The sequence below is a fragment of the Hippoglossus stenolepis genome, chromosome 24 (genome assembly GCF_022539355.2).
Source record: "Hippoglossus stenolepis isolate QCI-W04-F060 chromosome 24, HSTE1.2, whole genome shotgun sequence".
Classification (NCBI taxonomy): Eukaryota; Metazoa; Chordata; class Actinopteri; order Pleuronectiformes; family Pleuronectidae; genus Hippoglossus; species Hippoglossus stenolepis.
In genome coordinates, this window is record NC_061506.1 from 5,863,420 (window position 1) to 5,884,939 (window position 21,520).

General features: G+C 45.5%; 2 protein-coding genes across 4 annotated transcripts; both read left to right on the plus strand.

Moving 5' to 3' along the window:
* Positions 1–543: 543 nt before the first annotated feature.
* On the plus strand, positions 544–5,502 carry mrpl39 (mitochondrial ribosomal protein L39). The gene is made up of 10 exons (XM_035150069.2): positions 544–718; positions 1,390–1,599; positions 1,712–1,851; positions 1,945–2,044; positions 2,269–2,336; positions 2,527–2,639; positions 2,736–2,801; positions 2,916–3,069; positions 3,436–3,483; positions 5,332–5,502. Exons 1-10 carry the CDS (start codon positions 682–684, stop codon positions 5,407–5,409), a joined length of 1,014 nt encoding a protein of 337 aa, XP_035005960.2. The 5' UTR covers positions 544–681; the 3' UTR covers positions 5,410–5,502.
* A 216-nt stretch (positions 5,503–5,718) lies between these two features.
* jam2a (junctional adhesion molecule 2a) lies at positions 5,719–19,960 on the plus strand. Of its 3 annotated transcripts, none has more exons than XM_035150035.2 (11): positions 5,719–8,762; positions 13,449–13,514; positions 13,678–13,788; positions 14,628–14,777; positions 14,864–15,051; positions 15,218–15,320; positions 15,775–15,882; positions 16,040–16,055; positions 18,154–18,225; positions 18,796–18,829; positions 18,988–19,960. In XM_035150035.2, exons 1-11 carry the CDS (start codon positions 8,711–8,713, stop codon positions 19,024–19,026), a joined length of 939 nt encoding a protein of 312 aa, XP_035005926.2. In that variant the 5' UTR covers positions 5,719–8,710; the 3' UTR covers positions 19,027–19,960. The 3 variants fall into 3 exon arrangements, with proteins under 3 accessions (XP_035005926.2, XP_047195062.1, XP_047195061.1); XM_047339105.1 differs by having other exon boundaries at positions 5,724–8,762; positions 16,043–16,055; XM_047339106.1 differs by lacking the exon at positions 18,154–18,225 and having other exon boundaries at positions 5,721–8,762; positions 16,043–16,055.
* Positions 19,961–21,520: the final 1,560 nt, after the last annotated feature.

Sequence of the window (21,520 nt, forward strand, 5' to 3'; positions counted from 1 at the left end):
ATTTCTGCAGTTTCCTTTATTCAAACGTAATTGAAATGAGTACTAACAGCGACACCTGCTGTCATAAATGTATAACTGCAGTTCATTCAAAGTTAAAAAAATAAGAACAGCGGCACCTGCTGTCATAATGTGTAACTGCAGTTCATTCAAAGTTAAAAAAATAAGAACAGCGGCACCTGCTGTCATAATGTGTAACTGCAGTTCATTCAAAGTAAAAAAAAAATAACAACAGCGGCACCTGCTGTCATAATGTATAACTGCAGTTAATTTTTAAAGTATTATTTCTAAGTATTATAACACGTATAAGTAACGTAATTATTATATATATTATACTAATAGTATATTAATAATATTATGTAGTCGTGAGAAAGCTGTATTTATACAGATAATGTATTTTAAAGAGTACAATCAGTACAATGCAGTTCCCTTTATATGAGCCTAATTGAAAAGGTCCCAACAGCGGCACCTGCTGTCGTAATGTATAACTGCAGTTCATTTTCTCCGTCAGGCGGAACCTTTTCGAAACTTCAGGTCCTAGTTCCTCCCCGGACCTAAATAGAGGTCGCACACAGAACAGGCATGGCGTCCTTCAGTCTCTAACTGACTTTCCTCCGTCTGCTGCAGCTTCTCTTTCCGCTTCTGCTCATTTTATTCCATAAGTCTGAAGATATATTTGATAAAATGGCGACGAGGACCGCGAGTCAACTTCTTCTTCGCCGTAAGTAGCTGCTGGTTTACCGGTGACAGGTCAGCGTTAGCATGGGAGCTAGCAGGGACAGCTCGTAGCGTCAGGTTGCACCAGTGGATAGAAACACACAGAACAGACATCATAAAGGCAACAGACACACAACAGACATCCTAAAGACAACAGACAGCATTATTACAGACCACAGACATCATGTCATCATGTCCAACCTCAGCTTGACTCCCTGCACATTTACCTGCAGGACCTTAAAGTCAATTAAATCAATGAACCAATTAACCAATCAATGTTCGTATTGCACCTTTCCTGCTGTTTATTCTAGTGCTTCACAGTTCATTCAATGATGAGTCAAGAATAAGCTGAAACCATAAGATGACAATGAGATGCTTTAAAATAAAAATGAAAAGCTATGATAACAACAGAAACAAAAGGTGCAATGAATAGAAGAAGAAACATATAATAATGATAACACTTTGTACATTATATACAATTTTTAAAACATAGATGCAATAAATTATAGTCTTAAACCCACATATCCCTGTTGACACGTGGTGTGATCGGTTTCTACATAGAAGGGCGTCCACAGTCACATGAGAAATAACAAAACTTAATCTAAATGTAAAAGTGGTGACTATCTTTAAAGATGAACCTCTCTCTCCCTCTCTCTCTCCTTTTTGTTTTGGAAGGTTATGCATCCACCGCAGCAGCAGCCGTGCGTCCACCGGCTGCCGCGCTCCGCAGCCAGCGCAACGCCGTCTTCTCCAGAGAGCAGGGCCGGCAGCGAGCGCTTTACCCGCGCATCGAGAAGATCGAGGTGTCCATGCGCGGCCCGGGGCTGGAGGGCACGCTGCTCGTCATGAACAGGGGGATTTCCACACCGCTGAGCTGTGCCAGACGTAAGTGAGAGGGAATAAAACCAATCTTCAGCTCTGTATTCATGTATTTATTATGTATTGCTACATGTAAATACTTGTTTTTCTCATTTGATTTACCTCCTGTTTCCCTCAGACTTGACAGAGCATCATGTGACTAACTCGGCTCTGGCCCTGGTCGATGGGGAGCTCTGGCCGCTGCACCAGCCCCTCACCCGCTCATGCTCACTTACCCTGCTCTCATTTAAGGACAGCGACCCAACGCTGGTCAACCAGGTAATTTACACATGGACACTTTTGTAAATGTCCTTTTTTTTTTTTGCTGAAATTTCACGTGAAGAGTGACTCTCCTCTGTCTCGTCCTTCCAGGCCTACTGGCGCTCCTGTGCTGCCATGTTGGGTCAGGTGCTGGAGACTGCCTTTAAGGACAACTACACTGTGGAGCTGCTCAGCTCGCCAGAGGTGCCAGGTAGAGGAGCTCCTCTTCATCTTCGTCTTCATCTTCATATCAGTCAATCAGAGAGCAGTAGAATTTGTTTTTGACAGAAAGCCTCAGATGTCGTGTCTGGTCTCGGCCTGTTCCCAGACTGATTAGAACATAATTAAAAACAAGTGAAATTGTTGCACTAATGTGTTTATTGACATTAAAAATGTTTAACCTAATTTGCATCCACGTCATGTGTTTCCCCAAAGTCACTTTAGGAGCCTTCTGCTGTGATGTGGCCCTCGACCCTCAGCTGGATTCATGGACCCCCTCAGAGGTGTGTGAACTTCTTTCCATCTACTTCCCTTTACTTATTAATCAATAAAATATGAAGGTTATCCGTTTTCATTCAGTGAGATGATGGCAAAGAATATCAAGACAAAGAAACTCTCACAGTCATTGTTTGGCCTAAATAAAATAAAATAAAAGATCCTCCTGTAAACCACGTCTGGTGCACTTCTCTCCAGGAGACGCTGCGCTCCCTGACCCGAGGGGCCCAGCTGCTGATCCACCAGGACCTGCCCTGGGAGCCTCTGGAGGTGGTGCCGTCTGTGGCGCTGGAGGTTTTCTCACACAGCAGGTAAATTAGTACTGTTTACTATACATATACATAGTCCTACTTCACATGGTCACTGTCGATCCACCACAGCATTGAACTTTATTTCTTTTTTCCCAGATTTAAACAAGAGGAGGTGGAAGAGAAAGCAGCACAAAATCCCAAAGGATCAGTGATGCTCTACAGGTGATATAACAAACTTATGCTGTATAACTTAATTTCTGCCTAATATCCTTAATATACTGTCACTACCTTGTTTTATTTATTTATAACTAAAAAAACTGCACATCTTTTATGTAGATGTGGCGACCATGTGATGTTGAGTGGGGGCCCTCTAGTGGCCAGGACAGGCCAGTGTTCCCAGTACGAGGTGACTGCTCTCCACAGCCTGGGACAGGGGCCCTGGGGCCTCCACCGCCGGGCCCAGGGCCTCTCTTTGCCTCTGCAGCTGCAGGTAGGGACACGTGTGAAATATGATGATGTAACACAGTGATAAATATTTGATACACCTACATATGATACACTTTTTATTTTTTATTTCAATTACAACACACATACTTTATTTTTTCACTTATATTTGAAGACTTAATTTATTCACTGTCAACAAGAATAATGTGATTTATTTTTGCGATGGTTTTCCATTAGATTATTAGTCAAATCTATTTTAGCATTGATTAGTAAATGCATCACGACAGTTAATGGTTCTCCTCATATCAATGCTCGTCCTTTATAATGGCTCCGAAGGGTGAGGTGCAGTAAAAGTGCTTTATTGGTGCGTTCACTTGTCTCCAAGTCACGTTTTCTCTCTCTGGCGTCGCAGGCTCACCACACAGTCTGGAGGAAACTGCGGCAGCGAGCAGAGAAACTGGTAAGAACAGCAAATGTATCTGTTTTCTACCCGACGCACTCGCTCCCCAGCAGTGACGAGGCGAGGGCTTGTTGGCTGGATACCCGCTCTACATTCAGTCTGCTCCCCGTGCTGCAGCCGCCACTTCCGATTTCACACAGCAGCCAGAGGTTGAGATTTAACGCGGCTATTTTTATTGCTTTTCATTTATATTTTGGCAAAGAAACAAGGGAGGAGATGCGGCGCGTGCTTCAGGAAAAACCAGGTCTCATGAAGGACAAACCTTTTTTTGTGATCTCAACATCAGAGGCACAAACACAAGCTCGAGATCCAAAGGAGAAGTATTTTTAAATCTCTCCAGGTTCAAGCTGTTTTTGATCCTGACATTGAGATTGATGCTGCGTTGAATCTGCGTCTGAGCGAGTTCGACTCTGAGGGAGAAGCATAAATTCTTCACATTAAAACTAGGCTGTGGGTTAATTTTGGACTGAGCCATCTAGGCGAAACATATTTTGCTGCAGCCTTTTTCTGGCATTCTCTGCGCATCAGCGATTGCGTAATATGAAAAAAAACAAAAAAACATGTACTCATTAATAGACACGCTTGATTTGGCAACTGATGACACACCGCGCTCTGTGGCCTACATTTCATTTGCAGATATTCGGTTATTCCGGGAAATTGAATTAGAACTTTATTGAAGACAAATGTCTGAACGTCAGAGTTGGACCGACATTAAATGTGAAGAATGTTTTTGGGATGACGTTCTTTCTGGCGTTTTGTTTTTACAAGCCCAGGATTAGCATGCAGAGCTGAAACGCAGTCTGAGAGGACACTTCCATATTATCACCTGCTGCAGTAATGCTTCGCTGCGTGGCGCACAAGACGTGGACAGAGGGCAGTCGTCTCGTCCTCTTTGTCCCTCGTGTTTGCAGAGACGCTTATCAGCAGAGTGAAGCAGAGATAGAGCCCGTTTGAAGGGCGTTTAAACAACATGTGGAGGAAATGAAACCCAATGCACATACTTTCCCTTCAGCAGCTCGTACATCACCACATGACTGTTTTCACTGTTTTTCTAAAACCACAGGACGTTTGTTTGTCTTGGTTTGTTCAGTGTTCGCAGGTGAAAAGCTCCAAGGACACAGTGTTTCCCCATTAATATTCTACAAAGTCGTCAGTGATGATGCACGTTTTTGAAGATTAGTTCTGTTTTTTGATTATTTCTAGCTTTCATGATAACGCTGTGCTCATTAATATAAATCCCAGATTGGCGCAACAAAGTCCAAAAGAGAAAAAGCACCAGCGATTAGATGAGATCAGACATGTTGAGCCACATTATCTGAAAACTTCAGTATGTCTCTATGAAAAGTCACTAATAGTCCCTCAGTGTGCAGGAAAACCTCATCTGCAAAGTTATTATATGTACAGAAGTAGAGAGAGAAGAAATATTAAAGGTTTTTGCTCCTGCCAGAAGGTTTTAAACTCTTCTTTGTGGGTTAAAATGTTAACAGGTTTGTTGTTTTCTCCACCGTCTGCATGTGTCACCGCACAGAACTCACCACTTACGCCTCTATAAAGCAGCGAGGCGTGGGCGGGCACGTCTTGCAGCCGGCTGCAGTCAGTGGGGAGGTATGTCCCCCCTCTGCCTCCAGCTGGCGCTCAAACACGGCCGCCCACACTGCAAACAGATTCTCCCAAATTTTCTCTGTGGGGGGGGGGGAGCATCATGCCCCGACAACCTCTCTGTGGAAGTGTCCTTTACAAGACTATTTTTAAGCCCTTTCTGCTTTATTGAACGTTTACAAAAGACAGAAACTTCTCCGAAAGACAACGTAATTATTATTAAAGTTGACATTTTCTTATTTTGCAAAGGTGGAGCTGCCGAAACCAGAAGAAGTGACTCCACCCTCACTTCCTGACTCCGACCCGCCGGCGACGACCTCTGCGTAACCTTCCACACACACACACACACACACACACGTCGACATGTGTCCCGCTGTATTCTTTTGTTCAATAAATGTGTAAAACAAACTTGTAACAAAACACTTCCACTCATCTCTTTCTTACGGAAACCGCAGGGGAATCGTTTCCCTTGACCCCCTTTGTCGTATCAAACACAGACGTCACTGTTGCATTGTGTGTGTTTGTGTTAAAAGTGGTTTTAACACTCCCTGGGGGGAGGGTGGGGGGGTTTATAACTGTACAGCTGATTGCGGGTGTGTAGTAGTGAGCAGACAAAATGGAAGTGTGTGTGTGTGTGTGTGTGTGTGTGTGTGTGTGTGTGTGTGTGTGTGTGTGTGTGTGTGTGTGTGTGTGTGTGTGTGTGTGTGTGTGTGTGTGTGTGTGTGTGTGTGTGTGTGTGTGTGTGTGTGTGTGTCAGCAGTTTGCTTAACAAAAAAAGCGGCGTGTGTGTTGGGTGAAGGTCAGGCGGCGGCGCAGCTGTTGTGTCTATCGCTGGTCAAACAGGTGGCTCTCAATCCTCCGAGTGTGGATTCGAGGTTTGTTTTTCACTGGGGTTTTTTTTTTCTCCCTGAATTCCAGGCGTGTTGACGAGTTTGGAGACGACACAGAAAAAACATCCCTGCTACTTTAAATCTTCAGTGAACTGGGAGGCTGTCGTAGTTTGGTACCACTTTCTAATAAGACGCCTTTAGGTCAAGATAAGTTTAATCTCTACTAACAAATGTTGATAATAATTAAAAAGTCCAAACTTTGAGCCAAAAAGTGAAACTCAATATGTTCACAGTTCCGCCCTGGTTCCCTGTTTATCTGGAAATGCTTCAAAAATGCAGCGAACACAACGGACGGATTATCACGACCTCAGGACCCTGGACACAGACACACACACACTGTGTCAGCCTATAGGGAAAGTGTGTTTGTTAGTTTATTTCTGTTTTCCTTCCCTATGGAAAGACAATTGGTATAATTTTCATAGTGCAAGTCATTCAAAAGCTCCCTAATCAACATTATATTGTATCTTGCTTGTTCGTAAACAAAAAAACAAAAGTGGTTTCACTAAGTTACGTGTAGAAACTATTTCTGGCTTGCTCCCTCTGCTACCAGTCTTTATTCTGATTACTTGGCCTGCGTCCACTCATTCTTTTATCCATTAAAAAAACCGCGAATAGCAACTAAACGTTTTATACAGACGCCTCATTTGAAAGTGGTACCAGTAGTTTTTACACGGTGGACACGTTCAGCTCACCATTTGTGTTCACTGTACAGGTGCTTGCACAGACAGCTGGTTATGTTTAATCACCACCAATGACATCAAGAAAATTGAGCAGTCGTCCCCCCTCCCCCAGGTTTGACACCCGAGCCCCTGCCCCTCTGTGTGTACGAACAAGAAAAGTTCACGTAAAACAAACTAAATCACCTTTTTTTATTCCAACCTGCGTTTAAAAGCTGTTCCTCACTGATGCAGAACTTTTTTTTCTCTGCACTTAAACCAACATTATTTTTCTCAAAGTGTGAGTAAACAATCAGGACTGAGAAGTTACGCTGTGCAGCTGTTCCCCTGACTCAGGCGTCCCGCCACCCCCCACCCCGGCACACACTCACTGTGTGTGAGACACACCCAAGCACATTTGGCCCCCGGACTTACAGCCCAGTCACACCAATTGAGATGTTTGAACCGGTGCCCTGAATTCTTCGCGGCCGTAGCGAGGTGCTGAGGAATGACCGCCGCTGCTCAAACATGATTCAATTTGAATAGCTACTAACACACAGGGATAATGTGTTCCTGGAAATGAATTTAGAATGACTCACATAGTTCCCCTCAAAGTGAAAGGGTTTGTCTACATGTTGAGATCCGAGTTGGAGTGTTCCTAATGAAATCTGGGGTTCAGTCCGACACATGCTTGGTCAATAGTAATTTACTGGGGAGTCATTGATCTGCAGGAGTCGGGTTAATGAAACCGTCGGGGGTTTATCTCTGTGCCGACAGTTGGTTTAACAAACCTTATCAGATAACTGAAATGCTCTCATTTCAAATCCCCTGGAAGCAGATTCTTTCACGTTTTTAGTTGCAGCTCCACATTTGAAAAGATATTTTGGGGTATTTCACATTATTAACAGGAAAGGACAAGCAGGGAACTTACTGCCACTATATATTATTATAGAGGTGTTTAGCCTGGGAAGGGAGGATGTAAGGAGGCAAGATTTTGTTTTGGGATAACGCCACCTCCGTCTTAAATTTATTTTACAGTTCAACCTTTCCACACTTATCCCAACTGTGTTTTCCTTTACATGTCCTTATTTGTGATTTTCTGTTAATATGTGAACACTTACTATCAAAGGCACCCTTTGTAAAAATGCCTAATGTTGGAAATCATTAGTAAATGCTTATACATTAAGTTTTTAACAAATGGGTTTTGGTCCATATTGTCTGCAGCCCTTTGCCAAAAGGTAAGTGTTCGTGGGTCTCAAGAGGTTTCACACAACCTGGCAACCCAAAGTTTGGTTTTATTAATGGCTTTAATAATAGATTTGTGATTATTCTAATAAAGCTATTCATTACAAGGGTGCCTGTTAGTAAGTGGTTCATTGATTCACACGCTTTCAAATCAGAGATAAACGATGTTTATATCTTGCTTTTGCAGTTTGGAAGAAAACTGTGGATTTAAATCTGCAGAAAAACTCGGTTCATGTCTTTCAGTCATATTGGAAAACAGACCGGGGTCAAACCGGGTCCGATTCCGGCTGAGGTGCGACTGTTGTCCTACCCACTTGACCCCCGCGATGTGGCCATTTGGCAGTGCAGTGCGCGTCTTGGACACGGCGCTGCGCTCTCGGCGCTCGGGCTGAAGGCACAACCCCGCCCTCCCTCCACCTCCGTCTCCATCTCCGCCTCCACCTCAGCCAGCGAGAGCCGACAACACACAGAGAGGGAGAGTGAGAGAGAGAGAGAGAGGAGTCATTCATCCGCGTCTTCCACAGTCACCGAGGCAGCACAGCCACACTCCCGCAGCCAGGACACCGGCGTCTCCAGCCTCTCCGCCGCGGCTGTGCGCACCGCTCATCCCCGCTCCACGCCCCGCCACCAGCAGCAGCAGCCGCTCCGCGTCCTCGCCGCTCCTCTCCGCCCCTGCGCCGGGCCGGTCCGGTCGCCTTCCACCCCCCAACCTGGAGAGCAGGTTCTTCCCTGGAAGCTGGATGAATTATTGGGGAGTTGGGAACAAGTGCGAGAAGAAAGCTGAGGCTCCTCGCTCCGGCCAGGGAAGAAGAGACTCCAGAGCCAGAGTTGTGGACGATGATGGAGGGGACGTCCCTGTATCTGCCTATTGTCGTTTTACTGATGCAATGTAAGTGGCAAATGGAAACTATTCACTCAGGAGAACAACAGTTGCTCTGTGTGTACTTGTGTTGGATAAAATATTATAGGAAAAGGCTGATTCAAGTGAGTTTAATGTGTTTTAACTGAGCTTGTAAGGACATATAGAAAAATTCCCCCTGGATCAATGGTTTATCTTATAAAAGGTTCATTTAAAATCAGCACTCTAGACTTTAAATGTCTTTAAAAGGAAGATTTTCTTGCTTTTTAACGTTTCTCTGTCGAGTTTTGTGTTTCTTTGACTTTTTTCCACTGGAATGTTTGTGGCACAATCACAAAATCTTATGACATCTTTATTTTTTAAGTATTTCTTCAGAGCCCATCTGTGAGAGTGGGCTGGCGGTGCTGCCAGGCTGTGTTCCCCACAAGTTGGCCCAAAACAAAAGTTGTACATGGCCGGGTGCCACCTATTGGGGTGTGCACAGCCCGGCGGTGGCGGGTGGACACCCGTGTTTTTTTTTTTTGGCAGAACCGGTGGTGGCTCCGTGTAGCCTATGAGGTCAGTGGCTGGACTGTAACCAGAAACGTCACTCTGTGATTTATCATAGCAGGAGGCTGAGGGGAAAACAGGGGAATCCAAGTGGAAAAACCTGAGATAAACTGTGTTTGGATGGAGAATAACAGCCTCTAATGTTCCCTGATGATGATGCTGCTGCGGGCAAACCTGTGTGACGTGCAGGAGAAGAGACTATTTGTGTTGTTGGGACACCAGGGGAGCAGCAGCAGCAGTGTGGCATGGATGCGATGAGACAGTGAGAGTGAGTGATGCACATTTGACTCCACGTTTTGCCACCTGTCAGGTCACAAGTTCACAAAGGTGTCTGTGTGTGTCGTGTGTGTGTGTGTGTGTGTGTGTGTGTGTGTCCAGTCCTGCTGTGGACAAACTGACTGAAATCACTCTTCCTCCAGCTCATTGAAAGATGTCAACAGTGTGAAATGTGTTGACGTGCACGTCTGTGGACTATTGTTTTTTAAAAAAGACTAAAAGTCCAGGAAGAAACACTTTGGGAGGGTCTCTGTGGCCAAAGACCCAACATCCCCCATCTCAATCTTACTCACACACACACACACACACACACACACACACACACACACACACACACACACACACACACACCATGTCTGACTGAGACAGCTGTTGCTCACAGGGTTACAGAGAGGCTTTGTTCAGACACACACACACACACACACACACACACAGCGTCCTCTCCCTGTTTGTCCCTGTACCCCCACAGCCTTGAAACGTGTGTCCCTGCCCACATCCACCTTATCTCTATCACACAGACGCACAGGACATTTCCTACAAGTCCATCTCCCTTCCTCGTCTAATTTGTTCCCTGTTAATTTGAATAAGTGCCTTAATTATTACCGCGCCCGTGCTTTTGACCTCGGCACAGTCCTGGCAACACCCACCGCGGTCTCTGTAACACTCAGTACGGACCACGTAATGAGAGTAAAGCTGCGTGCCAAGGAGTGAGCGTGCCATCTTTCTATTTTTGCTCCAGCAGGAGGGTGGCTGCCCCTCTGTGAGTTTTAAGCTGTCACAGTGTTTGGGTTTGATGTTAATGCCACGCACGGAATGTGTGTGCGCGCGTGTGTGTGTTGTCTTTGTTGCCGGCTTTGTGTACATGTTTGTGGGGGGGGTTTCAGAGGCACAACAAGGCCTCAGTAGAAGCATTTTAATTACCGCGGGGGCCATATCTGATGCCATATTGGAGGGGCCACCAGAGACCTGCTGCGGCAAAGCAAACGATAAACGTCATTAAAAACTTCACTGAAGCTATTTTCTGACACGTGCCTCAGTTTGATTCATACTCGTTAGGAAATTTCTTATATTTCTTAATGAGTAAATATAGAAATAATAAACTAAAACTCAAACTAACTATGCGGTTGCCAATGTTGCTACTTGGATGGCTGAAAAGGCTCAGCTCACCCGTGGCCAATGACCATCTTATCTGTTTGCTGGACTCCGTCCCGCTGGGTCATGGCCCAGGATCTGGGGCTGATTCCAGTTGCCAACACTGGCCCAACTCTGGTAGGGCTGCAGCCAACTGGAGCGGATGAGCCAAGTCTAGCAGCCATATAGGGAATGATCAGCCCGGGTTTGGCCCAAGGCGGCCAGCTAATGAATAACATTACATTAAATGGATTTCTATTAGCAAATCTGAGATTGTTTTGATGTAAAGTAACTATGATTTTAAGTCGGATTACGTTTCTATCTGCATTTGTAACATATGTTGGCTTTAATGGGTTCTCCCCTGAACCGTATCCTTGGCTTCTCCATCATAAACTCACCTCTAAACCCGAGTCTCTTCACTCTCAGTTCAACACAACTCATTGTCGAGATTCGTCAGGTGTGCGCGTCATTTACCCACAATGCTCTTCTCCCCCTGCATTGACGTTGACGTGTATTTTTGGAAAACCATTATCCAGCCCTGGAGAGTACAGCTCGTCTTGTAGGATTATATTTTTCTATATTTGGATGCCTCGTGCATATCTAACAGCTGTTTATTCATTGTTTAGATCCACCAGCCACAAGTGAGCAGCAGCGGAGAAACACAGATGTGGCGTCCAGGGCTCAGTGGGTCAACTTTAGCATGCTCGCTGGCATTCGTCTACTAAATGTGATTAACGTCTCCCGTTGACTTCTTGGACAGCAGAGAGCTCGCCGCACCACGTGAACATTACCCACCAGGCAGTTGTGAAAGGATCTGAAGCGGCCATGTGTTCGTTGTCCGCCTCGACGCCTTCGCAGTTAATTGAGGCCATTGAAGTCGACAGTGTTCGTAGTCACGGCGGAGCACGAGGGAGGCGGCGGGGACCTTGCACACGTGGCGTCCTTGCTCAGTTTTTGACGTGTGTGTCAGTCAGTTCAGCGGTTAAGTGCAGGCATGTTGTCAGCCCTGCTGCACTTCCTTTCCCTCAAAGAGACACCCTTCAAGGTGGCGGCAGGCCGGGTCTCACACTATGTGACAGGAGCGTCTCCCATTTACAGTCCCACTGTCTGAGAGGATCTCCCTCGCCTTCACTCCCGCTCTCTCTTTTATTCATGCTTCTCCGGGTCCCTCGCCCCCCTCCCCCCTTCCGCCCCTCCGCCAACCTCCAGTCTTACTCCACTCACCCTCCACTCCATTTCATTTGTATTCTATTCTTAGCGCCCGCTCATCTCTCCTTTTGTCGTTTATTCTCATCCCTTTTTAATCTCATTGTATCTTCCTCCCCCGTTTTGTTCATCCTTTAGTGAGACGGAGCTCCTCGGAGGGTGTCGAGGCGCGCAGGCCAAGGCAGTTGCGGTAATCCCGTTACAGTGCCACGAGTCAACATGCGGCGGAGCGAAAGGGGGGGGGGTGCGTCTGCAGGGAGAGTGTGCAGCTTTAATTCGCTTACCTCAGAGTTTGACCGAGTGACGCGGGCGTAAATTGAGCCAACGTCAAGAGATGGAAAAAAAAAAAACGTTAGTTATGCTGCATTTGGCAGATGACATTATTATTGTATGTCGGCTTTTGTTTATTTAAAATCCAAATTAAAAATAGCAGCCGTCGTGGAAATTCAAGCGAGAGAGGCCCTGCTTCTACAACTCCACTTTGTGTAGCACTCCAACATGGCTGCCTTCCTGTTCTCTCTCACACTTCCTGTCCCTCTGTCACCGCTCGCCCTTCATTGTTCCACGTCACCCTTTCCTTCACTGCAGGGGGAAAACCTTGGGGCCTAACAATGGGCCGACAGGAAGCTGCGGAACTGTGATTTTTAGGCGAGATCTACATCTCTCGTTGCATTTGCAGTAACAGCGGCAGTAAAAATGTGTGTGTGTGCAGGAGCAAGTTAATTTATTTATCTGGCGTTTTGCTTTCAAGAGTTTGTGAAGGTGACGTCTTCATTGCGCCAAGTTTAAAGTTTGCTGGAAGTTTTCCGTCGCCCTTAATGTTCTGAGTTAGTATCCCTGAGGCCCATCCAACATTTATTATGAGCCGTAATTTCCAAAAAAGCTCCCCCACTTTTCTTAATTTGCAGACGTTTGGGAGATGTCGGGCTTTCACCCTAAGAGCGTTTTTAATGTTCCTGCCGCGTGTCTCTCCCTCAGGTAACCTTCACCCACGACAACAGGGCAATAATCCGCCCCCTAAACCAATCAGCAAACAGGAACGTCAGCTCCGGTTTCCCCTTCCTGTTTGGATGCGGTTATCAGTGACGCACAGGCGGAAGGGAGAAACAAACGCAAACAGTGCGTTGTCCGCTTCTCGCTAATGCCCCTCGTGCATCAGGTTAATCTGAACAAGTCGTTGGTGAGATGCTCGATGACCTTGTCCTAACCTGTGCTTAAGTAAACATACGGCCGGCTGCTCCTTAACCCCAGCAGGATTAAAGCAGAGGAGGGAGTAATCCCGCCTCTGCCTCAGATCTCATGTAGAAAGCTCCACTTGGCCTCCGAGTGCTGCATTCAGCTCAGACCGTAGAGCAGGAGAAACCATTGACGGCCATTAAGCATTCTCCTCTCGCACTTGGCGGGCAAATGTGGAGCAGTTCACCCAAATCACCTTGCCCCCTAATGGATGACGAGCGATATCACGTTCTGATCTGCTCTCACCCTTCTTTTAATTTTTATCTTCCACTCCCTCTTTCTCTCTCTCTCTCCTCTCTTCCTCTCCATCATCACCAGGTTCCCCGTCTGTTCCCGTTACCGTGTCGACCAACAGTCCCAAGGTGGAGGTGCGCGAGTTCTCAGGTGAGGCAGAAACAGCAGCTCCTCTCACAATTCTCTCCTGACAGAATAAACCACGAGGCTGTAAATAGACCAAGCAGTTTGACAGAAAAAAAAAGAAAAAAAAGATCAGACTTGTCGCAGTTGTGCCAAAAATATCTCACTGGTCCCGTTCCCTGTTTTTCAGACGCGGTGCTGTCCTGCAAGTTCCACACGGAGAAAGACCAGCACCCGCGCATCGAGTGGAAGAAGAAGGGGAAAGGGGTTTCCTTCGTGTACTTTGACGGACACTTCAAAGGTGACCACGCAGACCGTCTCTCTTTATCCCCTCGCTGACAGACAGGGCATTTGTTTTAATCAGCTTGCAGCAGCAGATGGGAGGGGGTTTGCCACATAGGATGAGAGACAGGGCTGCTGTGATTTGTTGAAACAGGAGTGATGGATGAATTGTGAGAGATATTTTGGCACAGTCAAGGGAGAGAAGTTGAACCTGTCTCTTAACCTTAATCTTTCACCTTTTATGCTCCAGGATGTTGATTTAATGGGCGAAATAAATAATGCATCACACAGGAGCGTCTTTTTATAGACGACGCTGTTAGCATGGGGGGGTTCCATCAAATATGTCAAGGCTTCATAAATGCCTCTGACTGGCCGCCTTCTCTTCATTAGCAACGCCACAGCTGATTCACTTAAAAGGTGACATAAATAAAGACGCAACCCCAGACGCTGGCAGCAGGTATGGTTGTAAATCATGAAAAAGCATCTCACTTAAATTTCCTGTTGGCCGGATTTACCAGTTGGGGGCGCTCTGCGGTGACACGTTTGCTGGCACATGCTGTAAATGCACCTTTTAGCCCTCGAGTTCCACACCAAATTGCAGACACTCAACAGTATCAGTCCCTATATACACCACATTATTTCTCATAAAGATCCATTAATAATTCTATGAAAAATCAAGGAATATGGAAATTGGATGTAAAATTCCTGGATTCCTGCAGATTGAGTTATACAAATAAAATTTGATTGATTGATTGAAACAAACCAACAAAAAAATAAACAGAGATTACAAGCTGCGTAACAGTTCTCTAAGTCAGAGAAGACGTGTCCTCTTCCTCACCTCCTCCTCTTTCCCTTTAGGTCCCTTCGAAGGCCGCGCGTCCATTGATGGCGCCACGGTGACGCTGCAGAAGGTGACCCAGGAGGATGCCGGCGACTACCGCTGCGAGATCAGTGCTCCTCAGGACTCCGTCACCCTGGGCGAGACCAACGTGACGCTGAAAGTCCTGGGTACGACTGGGGAAAGAAATATATCTGAAACCTTTTTTGGAGACATTTTGTTCGTCTGATTCTTAACTTTGTCCTTTTTCCTCCAGTGCCCCCCCACACCCCATCCTGCGAGATCCCCAGCTCGGCGGTGACGGGCTCGGTGGTGATACTGCGCTGCAGGGACCAGCAGAGCATCCCGCCTGCCACATACTCCTGGTTCAAGGACAACCTGCCAATCAGCCAGCCCCGCCACGCCAACGCCACCTATTTAATCAACTCACACACGGGAGTACTGGTAAGAAAGTGCAGTATTTTTCAGAAAGTAAAGACAGGAATGTTTCTGAGGTTCGCTCAAGGACACATAAGAAGAATAAATACTTTAACTCGAGCCATTTAAATCACGTTTTTTCTAAAAGCAGCTGTAAAAATGTTCCTCCTCTCTTTTTGTCTTTAATCTGCAGGAGTTTAAAGCTGTAGCCAAAGAGGACACCGGCCGGTACAGCTGCCTGGCATCCAACGGGGTGGGACCGCCCAAAACGTGCGAGGCCAAGCACATGGCAATAGGTGTGTGTGTGTGTGTGTGTGTGTGTGTGTGTGTGTGTGTGTGTGTGTGTGTGTGTGTGTCTTTTCTCCACATCCTTTTCCCCCCTGACGCCCTTTCAGCACTAGACAAGATCAGAGATGCAGTGGAGAGGAAAAACCCACGAAACTTACTTCAACCTGCATCTAACATTTGGAAAAACATTTAAAAAAAAAGATATTTCAGGACAAATTACATGGTTTAAGACAACGCTGTTCCATAAACTCTACTAATAAATTATATAATGTCCTTTAGGTTAATGCAAGAAACTGTTTTATGCTCTTAATAAATTATAGGACATATTAGCAGAGTGCAGGAACGGGTAGTTACATTAAATATGACCTTGCTCTTAATGTTGCTCTTGGAGTGTTTATTGAATATTTACCACTTCCTGCGGGCAATACATCACAACTGTCTCTGCTCTGTTCTCGCTTCCAGAGGATGTCAACATCACAGCCGTGGTGGCGGCTGTGGTGGTGGTCGCCCTGTTGGTCATGGTGTGCAGCTGCGGGGGGCTCCTCCTGCACCGCAACGGATTCTTCAGCCGTAAGTTTGTCTCTTTCGTTCGGCTCTTTTTTCCAGTCTAGCGTGATCTGTGCGTTGGATTAATCAAGATATTGTCTTTAATCTCTGCCCAAAAAAGAAGTGAATTTCACTGTCTTTTTCTTTTTTTCTTCCACGCTCCTCCTGACTCATCCATCAGCAGGACACAGAGGAAGGTAAGAGCTCCGTGATTGCATTAACATTGATGTGAACACACACACAGGCTAATACCCCACACGCAGAGGAGGAGGGAGAGGAGGGAGGGCGGGTGGGTTGTTGTTGCACTTAGACTGCGTGTCTGTGTGCTGACTCAGGACTGTATAGAGTGACAGCTGTGGCTGCTTGTGTGTGTGTGTGTGTGTGTGTGTGTGTGTGTGTGTGTGTGTGTGTGTGTGTGTGTGTGTGTGTGTGTGTGTGTGTGTGTGTGTGTGTGTGTGTGTGTGTGTGTGTGTGTGTGTGTGTGTGTGTGTGTTCGAACCACTGTTAGTACTCGTCCTGTGATTGGCGCCAACAGATGTAAAAGTCATGGGAAAAGGTTGTTTTCTTTTTTTCACTCAGACGTAACCGGAGATATGATCCCCCCCCGAAAAAATGCAGAAGGAGAAATAATCTGCGCAACATAATTATGGAATAATTAGCGGCTGTTAATCAGCGAGGAGGAAAAATATTTGCAGCAGGAAGAAGCGCAGGCAATTAAACTGATTGGGGCGGCTAATGTGAAATGGATTATTTCGATATTGAAGTGATTGAAGAATGAGATGGCAGCATCACAGAGCGCTGTCAGTGCATTTATACGCAATAACAGCCCCTGTCCTGCGAACACACCAGAGTGGGCGTAACAGCGTTTTGACGCTCGACTGGCCGTGGAGCCAGGAACCACTGAGACATAAATGCATGTCCTCATGTGACTGGCCTAACTCGCTTGACTTTATGTTATTTGATTACTGGCTTGTTACCGCGCAGCGTTTGATGGAGAGTCAACGCGGAGCTCTCCTTGAAGCTGATGCGAAAGCTCTTTTGTCTAGGTTAAAGTCTGATGCTTATCCCACTGAGCTAACTGGAGCTGTCAGTGTCAACTTCCTATTTATAGAACGGGCTCCTTCACAAAGACTCAAAGACAATGTGACATGATTTCTGATGCACCAATCGCAGGGAGTTGACAAAGTATGAATGCGGATCTGGGATGTAGCTCTGGCTTTTAGTGACAAATGGTCCAGGGGACGTGGTTTGACAGATGAATGTTATATCATGCTGGAGACGGACCATGAATCGGTCTCAAATTGTCATTTTAGATCTCGTTAAAATGCTGATGGTGTTTTATAGAAGAAAACACAATTCCTTTGGCTTTATACAGTAGTTCCAAATGGTTTATATTTCAAAGAAGACACTGATGAGAGGTTTTTGTTTATAATGCAGATTATTTAATGTATTATAGAGATCTTTAAGGGGCCCAAACTGGAGCCTTGGGGAACTCAGTGCATAAAATACCCTTTTAAAAACAGAAATCCTCAATATGTAGGTGTTGAATGTCACTGACAGCTGCAGTAAAGTCTTGAAAGTTGCACAGGACTCGAACATTTAATAGTTGGGTGCTGGATTGCTGCATGTGTTGGCTCACCACTTGACCTGCTCACCGTAGCATTTAGTTCGGCTCTGCTAAATTATGACTGGCTGCATGTCTGTACAGCTTTGCCGCTAGTATATGAAATATTAAATCATTCATGAAGGTGTGCTTGAATCTGTGATTTCTGTTTTGTTTATTCAAGTGATTGTTTGCAGGTTAATATATTTTTTGGAGGCCTCTGTCGGAAAACTGCGGTTTTATCCATTCAGATCCGTGTCTTCAATCTTGATTTTACGAGCTGCAAGGACAAAAAAACTGTCTGTGCAGAGACAATTCACAGTTATACTGCTTGGTAACGTATTGGATACCGTGTCTCAGAAGAAGCTTACCTCTCTATCTCCAAATGCAGCAGTAACACACACTTACTTGATTTTTCTCCTTGCAGCTTGTAGAATCAAACTTGATGCAAAAAAACATGTAAAGCAGAGTTTGCAGAGTCCTAGAAAATTTTACACTCAAACAAATTAAACCTGCACGACCAGAAAATACAAAACAGAAATTACGTGTACAAATCCCATATGTTTACGCACACCGTTTTATGATTGATTAGATATTCCATACCACTTCATAAAAGCATGGTGTGCAGTGAGAGTCCGACTCGACACCCTTGTTGTTGACCCTTTTTAAAGCCCACACGCTGGCCCCTACAGGTCCTTTTGGATCTCCCAGTGTCATGGTGCAGCCCACATCAGCAGCCAAACCCTGCACAGAACAGAGGACACGTGAGTGTGACGCACAGACAAGCCGACAGACGGATGAGAGCCAAATAACAGCAATGATGCTTTGAATCTTAAATGCCGGTTAATGCCAAGTTCTCAAAACAGGAAGGAGACGTTTGATTTGGGTAAATAGACCTGAGCTACTGGTCCTGTCTGTAAGACAAGCAATTGGGTGGTGCATAACCCTCGTTTTATATATATAAATACGTTTTTAAGGCCATAACTATACTATGATGTTGATATATGGTTTTGGTATCCATAAAATGTCAGAGTATAGTTATGGCATTTTTGTGATGTATTCGATACCTTTCTATAGTAAAATAACTAATTTTTCCGCCGTACACACAGTATTATATTAAAAGTAGCATCTCAAACGCTGTTCTCCCCACTTTAACACTGTCCTGCTCAGTCTGGCTTTTCTTTTTACCCAATGGGAGGCTTGCCGTGTATGATGTGCATTATTTATGCGGGGAAAGATATGACTCAGGATACAGCTGTCCGCCTCGGGTTTCTCCTCTTCTCTGCAACTGTGTCAAACTGTCCGATGTGCTTACCGTGCCTTTTGTCTTTCAGGTCCAATGTCAACTACGTCCCTCCGCCCCAAGAAGTGAGTGTTTCCTTTCTTCTCTTCCTCCCTGCAGTGGAGGCATTGGGGGGGAAACGCTGACTTAAGCACCAGCGTTTCAGACTTTACCTAATGAATGTCACTGTTTTTGATTGAAACCACAACAGATTTCAAACCCTTATTTTTTCTGTGTCTCGCAGCCCCAGGATTTTAAACACACCCAGTCGTTCATGCTCTGAGAAGCTGGCCTTTCTTTGAGGAGACGTCACCCTCGTGATAACGGTGCCAACACTGGATTCCCTGATTTAGTATTTTCTTTCTCTGGACCCTGAATGAGCTCTTGATCTTCCACCACATGCTAATTTCAATCTTCCTTCCTCTACCGCTCCCTTTCGGACGAGTTTACGAAAAGCAAAACTGCAAGGCTTCTTACTCTCCTGCTTTGCTGTGTGGCTCGACTCTTGTCATTGATGTCTTCTGCTCTTATGGGATTAAGTAGTTTCATGGCCCTCTGCTCCCCCCTGGTGGTCAGATCCAGGAACTAGTGGAGACTTAAACTCACTTTTTCTTCCCTCTGCAGGCCACTTATTTACGTCTGTTTTGTTTTACCAAAGACTGACAGTTAAATCTAAAAGGACATTTAACATCTTTGTTTGAAAAAGTGAATCATCACATGGGGATTTCTCGTTAAAGCCATAGGGAATGAGCAGTTCAGTCAACTCCAACATTAATGCAGTTTACCTCAGCCAGTATTGTCTTCTGTAATATTCCCAGGGGCCACTGTGCCACAAAAGACCCTCTTGGTCTTGTAAGAATACAAACGCAGACAAAGCCAGTCCGGAAGAACAGGAAGCCGCTCCAGCCAATTCTATTGAGACCAACCCCATTCCATCCTAATGTGCCTGCATGGTCTTTTTATACATATATATATATATATATATGTATATATATGTGTATATATATATATATACCTTGTGCCTTTTAATTTGTCTGTCATGTATCTATGAAACACAGCTTTTTGTAAAGAATTTGCCTTACTTTTTTCTGTCTTTATATTTTTGTGCCACTGTTTATCAAAAATTGAGTGTCTGTTTTTAGACAGTGTGTGAATGGATTGTTCAGAGTTTTATTTGAATGGTGTATCAGTAATAAAGTTTTTTCTATTCAAAACTACACTGCTGTTATTGTTGTCTTTAGTTACGCTGCAGTGGAAGGGATTCCTAATACGTCACGATCAAATCCATATGACAATAGTTAGTATGTCGTCTGAAAAATGAAAAGATATCATAGGTTAGTATGTCATTTTAAAACTGGTAAAAAAGTCATAGGTTAGTATGTCGTCTGAAAACTGATAAAAAAGTCCTGCTCCAACAGACTGAGCTACATGACCAGACACCTGCTGTTTCCTTCTTAGAAGCTTCTTCTCTAAAGTCCAGCTCCCAATGCAAACCACCAATGATCTGTTGAAGTCCAACGCTCAGATTAAAGACTTGAGGACCCAAAGAGAAAGGATTGTGTGTCTGGTCATGTAGCTCAGTCCTATAGAGGATAGACTTGCAAACCAAAAGTCGTGAGTTTGATTCTTATGAAAGTCCGTCCTTTAACAAGCGGACCTACTTGACCAGAGACACACAAGCCTACTTCTTTGAGTTCTCAAGTCCTACTCACTGAGACTAAGTAAAATTATCAAGTTATACACATGAAAGACTTGAGAACCCAATTCAATTCTTGCAACAGCCAAGTAAAGGAGTTGAGGGTTCGCGTCCACGATGGAGCGTAAATCTGCCTTAAGAAGCGATAGCAGCCTGTGTGGAGCTGATGTTTGTTCACAATGTACTTGATTTGTTATTAACAAATTCCAACACAAAGAGTCAAAGGTTCAAAGAAACCTGAAGCAGTTGTCAGATGCAGTGGCTCAGACAACGTCTGAGCCACTGCATCCGCGGTAGATTGTGGGACCTGGGTTGAATTCTTGCAACGGCCAAGCAATTTTCTATGCCCAAACCCAAGGCATATAGTCAAAGGTTCGAGGAAAGCAACGACAATTGTCCAGTTGAATGGCTCAAATGGTTAGAAGGCTGCCTCGTAGACCCTTGGACCTGGGTTCAAGTCTCGCAAGTAGCACCATTAGAGGATGTATATTTATGTACTGCAGTAAATTTATCAAGAGTAACATACAAAGTGGAAACTTAAAAGCGCTAGGAGAGAAGGTCCCAAAGCGAATGATGCTGGCGTGAGTGCTTAGTGTGCAGCTATGGAGCTGGCAAGTCTAGGAGAGGCTGGTTCGAATCCTGCCCGACATCCAGTATCTGGTGCACGAAAGGGGATTAGAATAGATAGTGGTCAGAGTGGGAGGACTAGATGTGAGGATTTGGTAGTCAGAGTAGGAGGAGCAGGAGGCAGTCAGCCAGAGTAGTGGGAGGCAGTCAGCAGAGTAGTGGGAGGTAGTCAGCCAGAGTAGTGGGAGGAGGCAGTCAGCCAGAGTAGTGGGAGGAGGCAGTCAGCCAGCCAGAGTAGTGGGAGGCAGTCAGCCAGCCAGAGTAGTGGGAGGCAGTCAGCCAGCCAGAGTAGTGGGAGGCAGTCAGCCAGCCAGAGTAGTGGGAGGCAGTCAGCCAGCCAGCCAGCCAGAGTAGTGGGAGGAGGCAGTCAGCCAGCCAGCCAGAGTAGTGGGAGGAGGCAGCCAGCCAGCCAGAGTAGTGGGAGGCAGTCAGCCAGCCAGAGTAGTGGGAGGCA